General features: G+C 50.8%; 1 protein-coding gene across 1 annotated transcript in view; it reads left to right on the top strand.

Annotated features, from left to right (window-relative positions):
* Positions 1-15,423, top strand: part of Shank3 (SH3 and multiple ankyrin repeat domains 3) — a 56,582-nt gene that overhangs the window by 23,290 nt on the left and 17,869 nt on the right. Inside the window, exons 11-17 of the mRNA XM_028753641.1 lie at positions 123-316; positions 1,283-1,396; positions 6,723-6,798; positions 7,005-7,087; positions 7,454-7,578; positions 7,686-7,818; positions 8,730-8,810. Of these exons, the coding sequence (XP_028609474.1) occupies positions 123-316; positions 1,283-1,396; positions 6,723-6,798; positions 7,005-7,087; positions 7,454-7,578; positions 7,686-7,818; positions 8,730-8,810 (806 nt within the window). The remainder of the gene's footprint in view (positions 1-122; positions 317-1,282; positions 1,397-6,722; positions 6,799-7,004; positions 7,088-7,453; positions 7,579-7,685; positions 7,819-8,729; positions 8,811-15,423) is intronic.

Raw genomic sequence — 15,423 nt, 5'->3', positions numbered from 1 at the left:
GGCGGCGGCTGCGGTGAGGCCGGCGGCGGGGCCGGGCCGTGCGCCATGGAGGCCCCGGGCGCCGGCTTCGCGTGCCCGCTGCCCCCCGGCATCGCGTCCGTCACCTACGTGTTCGTCTACAGCCCCAGCGGGCCCGGCGGATCCGGCCCCGCGCCCGGCCCCGGCCCGGCGTCTCCCGCGCCCCCCGCGCCGCCGCCCCGGGGCCCGAAGCGGAAACTTTACAGTGCCGTCCCCGGCCGCAAGTTCATCGCTGTGAAGGCGCACAGCCCGCAGGGCGAGGGCGAGATCCCGCTGCACCGCGGCGAGGCCGTGAAGGGTGAGGGGCGCGGGCGGGGTGAGGGGCGCGAGCTGGGTTGGGGGGCGGGCCCCGGGGCACGCGGCCTATTTCATTGCCATTTGGTGGTGGTGGGGGGTGTCTCCGTGGTTGGGGTATCCCTGGGTCATTCCAACAAGCTGCTGTGTCGCCGGGGTCTCAGTCTCTGGCCCTGGTTTTATGGGCTCCTGGCATGAAGCTCTGGCGCTGTCATGGTAGAGGCTTGGCTCTTTTGGGGCGGTTCTTGTTACGACGGGGTGGGGGGGGTGCAGCGACAACTGGGTCTTTGCGTTGGAAGGACCCTAACCCATTTCAGAGCTCCCATGCCTTGTGGGGTTCCTGTGTCACTTCTGGGGCTTCTTCATTGGCAATCCTTGGGATACAGGTGAGGGGGGCTTGCCATCTTCGGGGGATCTGTAACAGTTGTGGTTGCCTGTGTACAGCACACATTTCTCCCATGGATGGGGAAGACAGGCCGCCCCCCACCCCCCTTCATGGAGTTCTCTGCGATTATTGGGTTTCTACCTTGAGCACTCTGTCTGTGAGGTGGAAGTAGTTGTGGAGACTAGCCTTCCTGGTCTATAATGTGGCTTGTTCCACTGGCTGCCTCGTAATGACCCCAAGCTCTGGGCAGTGACTCTTGGGTGGATGTCAGTTATCGTGGTTGGGGGGAAGTGGTCACTGTGGCCAGGAGCAAGAGTATGGCCCCTGTTTCTGCCTCTGCCCTCTTCCAGTGTGTCCATCTGTGTCTGTCTGTCTCCCACATGTCCGTCCTTTGCTGAGGCCATCTGTTCAGTTCTCTTCTGTATGGATCCCAGAATCTTCTTAGGGAAAATGCTAGGAGGGATGTTGGTTTGGAAAGAGAGCAAGGGTCAGCGTCGTGGGCAAAACCCGAGCCTCAGGTGGCAGGGAAGAGGGTACCCTGCTGTCCTCCTTTGCCCTGACAACCTGTCTGGCTTCTTTCCCTAGTGCTCAGCATTGGGGAGGGCGGTTTCTGGGAGGGAACCGTGAAGGGCCGTACAGGCTGGTTCCCAGCTGACTGTGTGGAGGAAGTGCAGATGCGACAGTATGACACACGGCATGGTAAGTAACCCCAGTTTTTGCTCAGATACCTCCCAAAGGGCAGACACTTCTAGTCTCTCTTTGGTCTTCTTGGTAACACATCTGGATATGTCACTAAGACTGAGAAGCAAACTCAGTGCACTCAAGATGCATTCAGATTTGCACATATACACGATGGGCACGCATGCGTGTTCCTAGGAACATGGGTATGTGAACCTTTGCCATGCCGACTGGAGGAATACACTCGTGGTCATCCTCTGTCGGCGTGTTGGCACACGAGTCTCCCGTGATGGTGACCACCCTTCTGGTACATTCTTCACGGAAATACCAGGTTCGTGGAGCTCCCAATTCATGAGCGGCTGGCACCTATGTAAAGAGGTCAGTGTGAGGAAAGAGGCGTTTTTCCAAAGTGGACAGATTGCCCAAGTGGGCAGAGCAGGAGGCATGGGCCAGCTAAGAGGAAATGAGGCCAGTTGGGCCCCAAGGAATGGTTCGGGGTACCTGGGGTTCGTATGGTCTAAGGGCAGCTGATGAAGGATGGTCCTTGTTCTTACAGAGATGTGAGGTGAAAGGCTGCAGCTCCTGGGGCTGCTGAGGAACTGTGGTCCAATCTTTCTGAATGCTTGGACTTCTAGGAAGGATCCCTTTAGGTTCTGGTTCTGAAGACAGTCGCTGGTCCTCTGGAGTCCCCAGTGCGGGCTGGTTTCACGTCTGGGGTATACTCTTTCATTGAGCCCTCGGGTATTCTGGGAGGCCACAAGGTCGATTATCTTGTTTCCAGAGAGTGGGTAGGACAAACGAACTCCGAACTCCGGGGTGATTACCAGTGGTATGTCCGGATCAGGGTACACATGTCCCTTTCTCCGTACGTAGGAAGGTTGAGCCCTGGGTTGTGGTGGCCTCTACCCTAAGTTGGCAGTTTCCCAGGGGAGCCCACAGTCATGTGGGCAGGAACCTCGGCCCCGTGTCAAACTTGATGGATGCCTAGGTTATGCAGGGACTCAATTACTGACCTACTGCTGGCTAGGTGCTGTGCTTTCTTACATGGCTTATCCTTTCCCTGCCTTGATGGGTTTGCTGGGAGGATAGAAGGGCGTTGTTGCATTCATTTGCTGCCTGTGGAAAGTAGATGTGGCATCCAGGTGGAAATGATTTCAGAGGTTTGGGGCCTAGTTCCAACAGGACAGAGTAAAGGACAAGGGGCAGGAGCTGTACACCTGTTGAACAGGAGCTAGTCTTGCGCTTTTCCACGAGGATGGGGCAAGGGTCTGAGAACTGTGGACCCAGGAACATTTGGACCTTGTTCTGAAGTCGAGGAAGGAGAGGGGTTTGAGTTGGGAGTCAGAATCCAAGAGGAGGAGATGTTTGTCAGTTTTGCTCCAAGCTGGACCTTGTATTGGCTGTCAGTGGTTAGGGCAAGTGTACCCCCAGATGCACAGGCCACCGAGAGGGGGAGATCCAGAGTTAGCCTGAAGAAGCCAAAAAGCAAAGGTGTTGTTTAGGTTGAATTCTCTGGGTAGTTTGCAGATGGGTTCCTCATGTTGATAGAGGATCCAACACAGCGTTCTAGAACTGTGCCCGTTGCCAGCTTCTGTGTTTGAGCAGCGCCAGACATGAGTTTTAGCATTTTTATGTGAATGAAGCTGTGGACCTATCCTAGCAATCCTGGGAGGTGGGGGCCAGTGTTTAGTATGTTTCTGCGATGTCATTACCCACAAGGGGTGGGAACGTTTGTTCTTCATTTTGCTACATAAGCAGTTAGCTTTGTGAGGGATGGCTAAGCTGGAGCGAAGAACGTGAGTCTAGTCACCTGTCCTCGGGGTCAAGGTAAAGAATGATCTTGTAGTAGGAGCTGAGCAAGCAGATATTTTAGGGCCAAGATCAAGATATGGGCAAGGCAGAGAGGTGAGCAGGGTTTGTCAAGGTCACAGGGAAAGGAGAGGATCACAGAGCAGCCGATGTGGGAGTGATGGAGCTGGAGGCTTTCTAGCAACCACAGGACCCCTTTAACAGGGCCATAGCTATCATAGATGACCTGAGGAAGTGGGGTTCAAAAGTACCTAGGTGATTGGGAGCTACACTGCTGGACATATGGTGAAGGCCCTTCTGGGGCTGCCTTTTGGGAGGTATAGGAGCAATGGTGGCCTCCCTCTGACCCCAGCTACAATGCCCATCCTGCTTCTCTGATTAGAACTTCTTATCTGTGACTTAGGCTGAGTGGTGCCAGAGAACAGAGGGCATCTTAGCAACAGGAACCTGTTTCCAACAGCCCTGGCACCCCCCCACCCCCACCCCCAGACTCTGATTCAGGAACCAGAGTGGGAATGAAGGAGGACTTTGAAAGACCAGGGAGAGAAGCTGTGCCGGCACTGAGGTTAGGTCAGCATCTCACAGGACACAGGTCCTTATCTGTACCTGAGCCAAAGAGGCTGGTCTCCTGCAGCACTGAGGGAGTTGAGGAAGGCTGAGGGTAGGAGATGCTGAGGCCAGTGACTGCAAGAATCTCAAGGCCTAACATACCCTCCTATACCGTTTGCCCGCCCCTTTCCACTTGGAGAGAATGTTCCACTTGGGAGCTGGTGCTGGGCACATTCTTTTCAGCTGGCTTTTCCTGTGTGTGATTAATAAAACCAGAACATGAATCCGTGTTATATAATAAATAGTTTGTCTGCTTGATAACAATTTAAAAAACAAGATGCTTTGAAATAGGACCTGATCGGGACGAGGCTGCTTGACTGCGCATGTCTTCTAGGGTTAAGATCTGGGTAGGGCAGGGCACAGAGGTGAGCAGGGGTGAGCCAAGTTCATGCTAGTGTGAGAATGGTGGAACCGGGGGCTTCCTGTCCACTGCAGGTCTCACGGACATGGTTCAGCTAGCAAAGTGTATCTGTGCTTGGGTTAGCCTGAAGAAGGCTGTGCTTGGGTTAGGTTAGGAGGAATTGAGGAGGGCCGCTTACATGATGGTGAGGTCTCACCTGCACTGGTCTCAGGACCGGGCAGCAAGTGTGTGTTTGTTTCTTAGAGTGGGACAAACAGAAGAGAATTAGTAAGCAAGTCGATGTGGCCAGAACGAGGCTGTTAGAACCTGATCATACAGGTTGTTAGAACCCAGTGGCCTCCCGACATGATGTTTCCTACTGTGGAAAGAGAGGTTCAGATGTTACGGTTAACTTATCGAGAGTCTCACACAAAGCGGGAGGGACCTGAAGCCTGGACTAGTACTTTTCTTGATAGCCATGTCATCTGATGGGAAGATCCTCTAACCATTGCTCCACCCTGCCTCTGTCCATCTATCTTGTAACTCACCTACTCATCCTTCTGTCCACCTACTACCCCATGGAGCTTCCCCTTCCCTCCAGTCATGGATCCCAACCGTATGTCTGTACACTCACGGATCTGTGTGTCCGTTGGCTCATCTGATATTCCCTCAGACCTTCAGCATCCTGCCCATTGGTCTACACATTTACTTTTTGGGTTATGTTCCTTCCTTCCCTTCATTCATCTGTTTGCCCATGCATCACCCACGCACACACTCACCTCGCCAGTTGCATGCCTTCTGTTATGTCAGGTGCTCTGCCGGCCACTGTGACCACAGGAGTCATGACATCTGGTCTTTCACTTTAGGGAGCTTGGAGTTGCTGAGAAGCCAGGCCCTGAAAGAGTTATCTATTTCTGCTGGGTGTGGTGGCACGTGCCTGTAATCCTAGCATTCAGAAGACTGAGACAGATAATCCCAAGTTCAAGGCCCAGACTGTATGTAGTGATATCTTGTCTCAAAAAAAAAAAAAAAGAAAAAAGAAGAAGAAGAACAAACCAAAACCAAAACCAAAACCAAAAAACCCAAAACAACCCCCCCCCAACAAAAAACAAAGCAGGGTACTGTAGGACTCTGGTACCCACCACCTACATGGTTCTCTGTAACCCCAGTTCTAGGGCATCTAGCTCCCTCTTCAGGCCTGTGAGTGCACCGGCATACACATGATACACATGTACATGTAAGGAAACACATGAAATAAAAGCAAAATCTTTTTAAAACTCTAAACAATACGGAACCCAACTTAAAAAAAAAATCTCAGGTTCCTCCTGATTTCAATTTTTAACCCCCATGCCTCCCTCTCCTCTTGCTGCACAGACCCCGCAGAGTCTGCTCCAGATTAATGCCTTTGACATGGGCTTTACCTTGCCTGCCTCACCCCCAGAAGTCCGGCACCCTCATATCTGCAGGCTGCTCCCTCAACTGTCTGGATCTTTGCTCAGCTCTTCTGTCTGATGAGGTTGTCGCTCTCCCTAGAATTGTACTTTGACATCCCTTTCCTGCTGGCTTTTCTCCTGCTAGCTGGCGTTTTATATTTATTGCTTGTTGATTCCACTTCTCAGAATAGCTTATTAACTCCTTAAAGGCGGAGACTTTGCTCTATTCTAAATTAAACAGTGCCTGGTAGGTGAATGGTTGTTGAAGTAAAAAAAAAAAAAAAAGAGTCTTGAGAAGTGTTAGGCTATGTAGCAGGAGAAGATGAAGGAGGGAGAGGTGTTGAGGAAAGAAATTGAAAACTGTGGTGGTGCCATCTTGAGGCCGTCTGAGGTACTGCAAGTGCAGCCAGAGATGCCATTCTGAAGCTTACGGTCTAGTTGTGGATTTGAACCTTCAGGAAATCTACAAGGCTAAAGTGATGTTCAGCAGGAGGTATGTCCTGGGCAGCTCCATAGTGTCCACGAAGAACTTTGAGGTCAAAGGACAGATATGTATATAATCCTGTGGAATACAGTCAGGGCAGGAATCCGAACACTTTATAATCCCTTTCTTCTTCCCTTGAATTTGTGTACCTGGCTGTCGTGTGGAAATCGGTGGACACGTTCAGATACTTTCACACTGGCGCACATATAGGCTGGTAGCACAGCACGTACATGACCTCAGCCCCAGTATGCACCGTGGCTTACCCAAACACATGTCGGCTACTAGATCCTGGGCTTGTGTACAGATAGCAGACATGACTCTCATCTGACACACATAAGCACCGACACAGCCTTTATACCTGACTGTGAGACACACATACAGGTACTCTCAGCTTGCAGACTGGACTAGCCTGACCTTGTATGGTGTCTAGCTGCATGTTAAGTAAGGAGAGACGGCCAAGATTTGGTTTCCCCTTGGCTCTAACTTCCATGTATGGTTATCTGAGCCTTACTCCCTTAGGACTTTTGGGCCCCGGGTCCTAGGATTTGCCCCTAACCATACCCCTACCTGCATCTAGGCCTAGAGGGTGTGGGGGCACATCAGCACAGTTGGGGGAAAATTCAGCTAGGTGGAGGGCCACCATCATTTCTTAGCCTTTGATGCTCCCTCCAGAAACCAGAGAAGACCGGACGAAGCGTCTTTTCCGCCACTACACCGTGGGTTCCTATGACAGCCTCACTTCACACAGGTACTGGCAGGGGTGTGGACACACAGGGACACTACCCGGGCCTTGTATGTCAGGATATGAGGAGGTGGGAGGTTGGCAGGGAGTGGGTGGTTAGCTTTTGCCTTTGTCACTCTGGGTTTTCTAGTGCAGATGGGACCCTGTGGGTTCAGCCTGACTGCCGGGCACCCTGCAGCCTCCCCTCACTCAACCTTGCTTTCCTTTGTCAGTGATTATGTCATTGATGATAAGGTGGCTATCCTGCAAAAACGGGACCATGAGGGTTTTGGCTTTGTTCTCCGGGGCGCCAAAGGTAATGGATGTAGATTTGGGGGGTTGCGTTGCTGTCAGTATCTTCTGTGACTGGCCTCTGCCTCTTTCCCCTTTTAAAGTCCCGCCCCAATATGGTTGTATGTCTTGGTTTGGAGTGTACTGGGGTGCAAGGCAGCGGGTCCCTCACCTTTTAGCCTTTCATTCCCTTGTGGGGATCGCCACTCTCAGTGGCTGAGAGTAAATGAGGGAGTTGACGGAGGGATGTACAGTGGTTTGGGTAGCTCTACCTGCTGCCTATCCCACCCCATCCCACCCCATTGCTATGCTTTAGTAGTCACATGGCTTCGTGGGGGCTTCCTGACATGATCTGTGCTTGTGAGTGCCTCTTCTCTCACTCTCCCTGCAGCAGAGACCCCCATTGAAGAGTTTACACCCACACCCGCCTTCCCTGCACTCCAATACCTTGAGTCTGTAGATGTGGAAGGCGTGGCCTGGAGGGCCGGGCTTCGAACTGGGGACTTCCTCATTGAGGTGAGGCCCATCCTGACCCTGCCCAGCAGGAGGGGGAGAGGACTACTAACTCCCGAGGTCTGAGGCTGGGACAGTTGGCCCACTACCTAGCTGCTTGTCTATCCCAGGTGAACGGTGTGAACGTCGTGAAGGTCGGCCACAAGCAGGTGGTGGGTCTCATCCGTCAGGGTGGCAACCGCCTGGTCATGAAGGTTGTGTCTGTGACCAGGAAACCAGAGGAGGATAGTGCTCGGCGCAGAGGTGAGGGTTCGGGTTGCTGGCCTTTCAGACCTTTCACTTCAGGTTCACATTCCTTTCCCCATCTCTGATCCTACACAGCTGACATCACACTCCTGCCTGAGATTAGATAAAGTGCCCTTATTTTCTGCACAGGTCCTTAGTGTTAGATGCCTGACCTCTGACCGGGCCTCTGACCCCTGATCCTAGGTTACCCCTCCTCAGATCCCTCTCCCCTTCTGTGAATCCCCCCAGCCCTGGTGTGGCAGAGCCCTCCTTCCCGACGCCAGCAGCTGCCTGGAGGCCGGGTTGTCATGGCAACTGTGAGGTTGACGCTGCTGCTGCTGCTGCTTATTGTGCAGGGAAGGGGGAGGCGGCACCTGAGGGAAGAGGAAAAGCGTCTTCTCCCCGCGCCGACGCCAAAGACGCGGCACAGCCTGGGCCTAAGAGGCTTTGCTGCCGGCCCAGCCCAGGTGTGCCGCTTGCCCGGCCACACTTTGGTCTCACAAAGAGCAGTGGTACTTGGGCCTGGGGTGCTTTAGGCAGCAGGAGGTAGTCTGGCAGGAGATCTACCCAGCCCCCATGGGTGGTGCCCACTCACTGGGGCCTTGGAGCCCGCAGGGTGGATCCTCAGAGGAGAACCAGCCAGCATCCTAGCCTTTGCTGGTGCTTTTACTACCATTTGAGGCCTTGGTCCTGGGAGTCTTATGGGCCCTAGGGGCCCAAGTGCCCCGGCTCCACTGCTCCCTGAGTGCCACACACCATGAAGAAGTTTGCATCTAGTCGCAGCCTGAACAAGATCTTGGCACAGTGTGACTCGTCTTCAAGAGAGTACGAGGAGGTCCAGGCGGTGGAACGCAAGTGGCACTTGCACCTGGCCACCCCGCGCCGCCTGCTGCTGGACCGGAGGGCCAAGGCCTCCCTCTTCTTTGCAGCCCCACCACCCCCAAAGAGGGCCCCCAGCACCACGCTGACCCTGCGGTCCAAGTCCATGACGGCTGAGCTTGAGGAGCTTGGTGAGCATTTCGGGTGGACGGTGGGTGAGTGGCCCAAGTGGGGGCGGATGCCGGTGGTATGGGAGGGTGGTACTACCGAACTGGGGCTCAGACAGAACGAGGAAAAGATGGGTTTAGAGACAGATGGGCAGTTAGGGGTGGGACTGGAGCGATGGGGAAAGTGGGTACCTTGGGCGAGGAGTGTGAGAGCAAGGGAGGAGATGAGGACTCAGGGCAGCGTGAGGAGCTGGAGTTGGGCAGGGACTATGAGGACAGATGGCTGGGGAACAAGGTCTGGCCCCGTAGCATGCCCGCATGCATGCACATGCATGTGTGTGTGAGCGCTGTCCCTGGTTCTGTGCTTTTCCACCAAGACTTTGCATTTCAATTTAGCTGGCAGAGAGCAGTGGTGGAGCAACCTAGAGTCTGCTCCCGAATCTGCCTGGCATGAGCCAGGTCACCTCTGTGTTTATTTTTCTCGGTTGGTACCTGCTCACTTCTCTGCTGAGTGAGTCTATTGACCCAGTTGAGGTATCTGTGAGCACCTCTAACACAGTGAGGGGATGGGGCCTTGTGAACTGCAGGAGGTGGGCAAAAAGTATGTTAGCCTCTAATGGATACAGTCCCAGGCTGACTCCCAACCGCCTCGCTGTGGGTATTTCCTGATACACACGATCCCATCCTGACGTAGGGCAGTTGCCAACTTTATTATGGCCATATGCATAACACATCCTGTATGCATGTGCACATGTAGGACGGTTACCAGCCTTGTTATAGGCATGTCTCCTGTACATGACTATGATGCTCTGACATGTATACAAATATCTAGCCTCAACGTGGACATGTCCCATGTACATGAGCCGCACATCTTGACAAGTGTATGAGTTACCAGCCTTGTCATGGGCACGTCCCATATGCGTGACATATTTTGACACATATGCCAGTTAACCTTGTCATGGGCATGTCTCATATTCACAGCCATGTCCTGATATGTGACATTTACCAGCCTCGTCATAGGTATGTCCTATATGCATGATCACATCTTGACACATAGGACTGTTCTTAGTCTCATCATAGGCATGTGCAGATATGTGTGGTTTTTATTGTCGTTGTGGGCATGTGCTAATGTGTTTGGCTGTTAAGAGCCTTATGGTGGGTGCATCATAACTGTCAACAGTCCCATGGTGGGTATATGTCTGACAGGTTGAAACACTCTTTGCTTTTGTGGTCTGAGCCTAATCAAATTCTCAGACTTTTCTCTGGCTTCTGTCATGAAAGGAAACCCTTATCCTGGCTCTCAGAACTATCCCTGTCTTTTGCTTATGGACTCAGCGTTGACCATGTCCTGGCTGTAGGCTGAGTTGCTACGTTCCAAGCAGGTGCCTTGACTGAAGTTTTAGTTTGGTTTGGAAAACAGTTACCAAGATAGCAGGGCTGACGTGAGCAGGATTTTCTATGAAAACATTTTGAATAAAATAAAAATTACAGATAGTGTAAAGGAGGAGGAATCCTGTGGTTTCAGAAGTGAAGCAGAAAATCAAAGCTGAAGGAATTAGGAACCTGGTGCCTCTGGTTCCTGATGGCAGTTCTCAAGGGCAGTGCCAGGTCCTGAAGCCCCTGTAAGGTTAGAAGATGTGCTGTGGACTTGTAAAAACCAGAAGCAACTATAGACTCTGAGATTAGCATAAAAAACAGAAGGGGCAGGAGTGATGGGCAAGCACTCAAGAGTGCTTGTTGCTCTCCAAGAGGACCCAGGTTTGGTTCCCAGCACCCACATAAAGGGTCTCAACCATCCAACCCTTCTCACCTCCTAGGTACCAGGCATGAACATGGTATGCATACATACACGCAGACAGAAGCACCCAAAATAATCTAAAAAATTCTTTTTTTGAAAAGAACTGGAGATCAGAGCATGGGAGTACAGTAAAAGGTTTCAGTTACATAAAGGCAGGAAATGTAACAGAGTTAGTGAAATTAACAGGATAATATGAACAACAGTGGCAAGCAAGTTTGGGATGATCCTTAACTCATTGAAACAAACAAACAAACAAGCTACACACAGAAGAGTCTGTGGCATGGAGATACAGAATCCAGGACTTGCTAAAAAAAAAAAAAACCATAACAGTGAGTGAGAAGATCAGTTTGACCATCCAGAATCAGCTTAGGAAGCCATCAAGGACCAGTTAGGGGACCTGAGGACAAACAAGGAGACCGCAACATCTACTCGATAGGAATTCCAGAGGAAATTAATAGAAAGGCTAAGGATCTCTCAAAAAGCAAACAGAAATATGAGACTCTTTTCTGAAGAAGTATGTCACAAATAAATATGATCTGTCAGAGTAGAAATTTAAAATGCCACAGACAAGCAGAAAAATGTTTAAAAATACCAGAGCCAGTAGAGGGAGTCGGTGTCTCAGAGTGAGCAATGGTTTGACTTGTTTCATCAGGAGAGGTAGAGACAGAAGATGATGAAAATCATTTTAGCCAAACTGGTTGACTAGAGAGAGCCGAGACACCAGTAGACTTCACGACTCAGTGTCAGATCTAACCCAGGTCAGTCATAGAGAACAGACCTATGCCATGGATCAATAAACCAATATGGTAGACAACTGGGTCTGATTGGACCTTGGTGCACAGTCCTAGAGTCTCTTGCTAGAAGCTGCTCTATAACCAAGTCAGAAGGGCCTTTCTGACTTTCTACTAAGAGGTGTGTGTTATTTATCCTGAATTCTGCACTCCCTAGAGGCACTGCTCTAGGAGTGGAAGAACTCTGTCTGGCTATGGCTTTTGTCTGTAGACATGGAAGCAGAAGTTAAATGTTTTTCTCTGCTCTATAACTACAGCTATAGTTGTAACTACAGCTACAGATCTTGGTGGGCCAGAGGAGCAGGGTATCATGGTATTTCTGAGTAGAGGCTGGAAGGGGTGTGGGAGCAGCTCAGCCTGAGCCTCTGCCTAAACTCCTATATCCAGGGCCTTAGCTATTGAAACTGGAACCAGGTTCTGAATAGTCCTGTGTTTAGAGAAAAACCAAAGTCAGTGGCTCAGTAAGCTGCCCTGACTCAAAGACTATCTTGAGAGATGACCTGGTCCTTCTGGGAGTGTCTGATTTGAGGAAGGCAGACCATCATAGAGTTCTCCAAATCCCCAAGCATCCCACAATCCACTGTTTATTCTTTTACTTCGAGACAGGGTGATTCTGTAGTCCAGGCAGCTGTTGAACTGCCTATACCTTTTGAGTTCTAGGATTGCAGACATGTTCTATCATGCCTGGATTTGTGTGTGCTTTTAAAAGGTAGAAATGAGACATGCTGAGTCACCACTGTTATAAACATGCCTATTCTGCCAGTCACTGGTGGAGCCCCTTAGGAGCCATGTTTGTCAAAAAGATAACCTGAACACCTGGGCAGAAGAAACCAGTGTGAGGTGAGGGGGACATGGGTACAGGGATTGAGGCTCATGCTGTGTAGAGGAGGAGGCAGGGTGAGGTAGGAGGAAGAAGAAGGTTGAGTTCTCGGGAACTAATGGAGTGAGCAGAGGTTGATCCAAATTAAATCAATTAATTAAATAAAATGGAAGTGGTGGTGTCTGGCACAAATCATCGGGAGAACTCTGTGAAGTGGCATGTACTTATCGCTCAGGAGGTTGAGGCAGGAGGATTACTGTGAGTTCCAGGCCTGTCTGAACTCACAGAGTGAGTTCAAGGACGATCTGGACCACATCTCAAAAAAATGGAAGGGTTGTTCATAAGAGGTGGGAGAGGGGGAAGAGGCACAGGTCACCCCCTTCTCCATTCTCTTTGTAGTCTGGAGTTCCTTTACCAAGTACGCCTATATGGTCAGCTTGAGTCATGGACGTGGATTAACAGAAACCCATGGCAGGGACCTAGTGTGGTCAAACTGGTCCCGGGCATTTATGTAGGTCAAATTAAGACTTCCCTCAATTTCTGGGTCTTTCTTTTGTGATAAGAGGTCAGCCTAGGTCCCTGCTACTGCCTTAGTCTAGAGAAGATTTCTTTACCAAATACGGATCCTGCTTGCCGTTACAGACCTGCTTTGGGATATAGAGGTGTGTATCCGTAGTGTGGCGCTTGCCCAGCATGTTCAAGGCCCTGGGTTCCATCTGCAGTACCACAAAAACAAACCTTTCAAAAATCTCAGTACAGAGTGTTCAAAGGTGACCCACCTTGGTGAATAGTTCTGAACATCTGGCTGCTCCAAAGTACAGTTTAATTGTGCACATCTCTGTGTGTGCATGTGTGCACATGTGTGTGTGTGTGTGCATGCTTGTGAGTATGCATGTGTACACGACGTGTCTTCCCGCTTTTGCTTGTTCTCCTCTAGAGGTTTAGAGCATTGTTAGGCTTGTTCTACTGGTCTCAGAAGGAGGCATAGATGGGGACAGACCTGTGGGACCTGGTTGTTGGGGAGGTGGGGATGTGGAGAACAGGAACCAGAAATAATTGTGCAGAGTGGCCCAGGGGCCATGTAATAAGGTCTTCCTCTTAACTCCCTTTGCTCTGTTTCTCAATTCTAAGCTTCCATCCGGAGAAGAAAAGGGGGTAAGTCCTCTGCTGTGATTCTAGGCCTGGCTTGCCTGTCCCTACCATCGGGTGCTGGTGTGTGATGAGTCCAAGTCAGAGTGGTCTGCAGTCTGACATACTTATCTCGTTGCTGCTTGGGAATCTGGTAGAGACATGGTAAATGGAGTTCCCAGGGGCATCCCTGGGAGTAATAGCGAGCACAAGCATAGTCCTTGTGGATTCAGGCAAGCTAGGCATGTAACCTCTGAAGATAGTGTGGTGGGGAGAAGGCGAGAGAACTTACGACGAGGGCCCCTTCAAGTGTTGAGTCTCAGAGTTGGGGAGGGGATGGTCTCTGGGGTCAGGCTGTGGAATTTGGAGGAGTGAGGTTCTTGAGATGGGAACATCAGGGTGTTCATCTCTGCTCTGTGGTGTATCTTTTGTCTTCTCCTTCCCCTAAGCCAGTTTCATGCTGGTGTGTTGTAGACCAGAGCAGAGCTGTTTCAGATAGGAGTTTGAGTCTGGCGGCTCCGGGAAAGGAGCTGGACTACCCCCACTTAGCACCCCCAACCCCACCCCTGGGCTGTTGAGTTCACTGTCTCCTCTTCAGGTTCTACCCCCGTGTCCTTACGGGCCCTTTGCCATATGACTTGTGTGTCCAGCATGGCTGCAGGGAACACAGTGTCTATGTGGGGTCAGATACACCAGGCCCTGGACTGGATACTGAGACCAACATCTGGAAAAGTCTTCCCTGGCTTCTAATGTCACTTCTGCCTCTTGAGTGAATGGGAGTCAGATATGCCCAGAGCCTGGAGTGTGTGGATTTGTTTACCCAGCATCCTCTCTCTCTTACTTCTGATGTACTGGACTTTGCCTGGGTAGAGGGACTACCTCTAGCTCACTGCATATGACCAGTAGGTTCCCCCAATCTCTTCTTGTTAAGATCTGTATCCTAGCTCTAACAGAAGAGCTCCCAGGATGCTAGGCTGTGGTCACACACGTCTTCCAACTGTGGGAGAAATGGCTGATTTGTCACTTCCACAGACCCTTCTTTTCATCCCTGCTTGGGTTCCCAACACACTCTGCCCTGCACCCAAGATGGGGTAGGCGTTCAAAGCTGGTGGGAATGCCTATACTTGGTTCCTAAAGGATTTTTATTTAATTTTTAAATATCAAAAATCATTGAGGGTTATGTTTTTTTCCCCTAATTTTGTGGTGGATTTATGTTGGGAAAAATGTTCAACTTTTCATATGTAATTACAGTTCTTAAATTCTTTCTCCTGGAAATAATTCTGGCTTGGCCTCAGCACGGTTCATCATAACCCTAAACAGTTGCTTTGTTAAACGTTGTTTGTAAACTGTTTGGATCTCTTAGATCTGTTAGGCTTTTTTTAGTTAGAGACATACAATCTCTAAGTCCATGGCTCAGGTGACTGTAGGAAACATCACTGTGTCACAGATTGCTCTCTCTCCTTCTGTCTTTACTTCTGCGGTTTCTGGACTGGACGGCAGTAAGGGTCTGTGATCTGGGGTGGTGTTCTGTTTGTGACATTTTGTGCCTGGGGAAACAAGAGGACACAAAATGATAGAGTATTGAGGTGGTTACAGTGGTAGTCCTTGGCACATAGCTGCATATCACCGAGGACTTGGCCAGGGTCGTGGTTTCACCTTTTCAAAAGGAAGTTATTCATTTTATTACAAAGACAAATGAGAAGACCTTTTGCATCTGTCTGCACTGTTACCTGGTGGTACTGGAAGCCATGCTTGGGCCCTACCCATCTCTCTATAGTGGGAACATGTTTTGCTGGCTAAGTACTGTATTGTTTAGTCCTCCAATAGGGCAGAGCATTCTCTTTCTGAGGAACCCATGAATTGTTAGCCTCATCTTCACTGTGCCCTCAGCATCTGCAATAGCCAGTGTGGTCTGCATTGGCCAGTGTGGTCTACAGTAGCCAGTGTGGGCTGGAGAGGCCAGTGTGGTCTATAGTAGCCAGTGTGGGCTGCAGAGGCCAGTGTGGTCTACAGTAGCCAGTGTGGGCTGCAGTGACCATTGTGGTCTGCAGTAGCCAGTGTGGGCTGCAGTGGCCAGTGTGGGCTGCAGAAGCCAGTGTG

The sequence above is a fragment of the Grammomys surdaster genome, unplaced genomic scaffold, assembly GCF_004785775.1.
Source record: "Grammomys surdaster isolate TR1022 unplaced genomic scaffold, NIH_TR_1.0 125953, whole genome shotgun sequence".
NCBI lineage: Eukaryota > Metazoa > Chordata > Mammalia > Rodentia > Muridae > Grammomys > Grammomys surdaster.
Note: the sequence above shows the minus strand (reverse complement) of the source record. Positions and strands in the feature narration are given on the sequence as shown.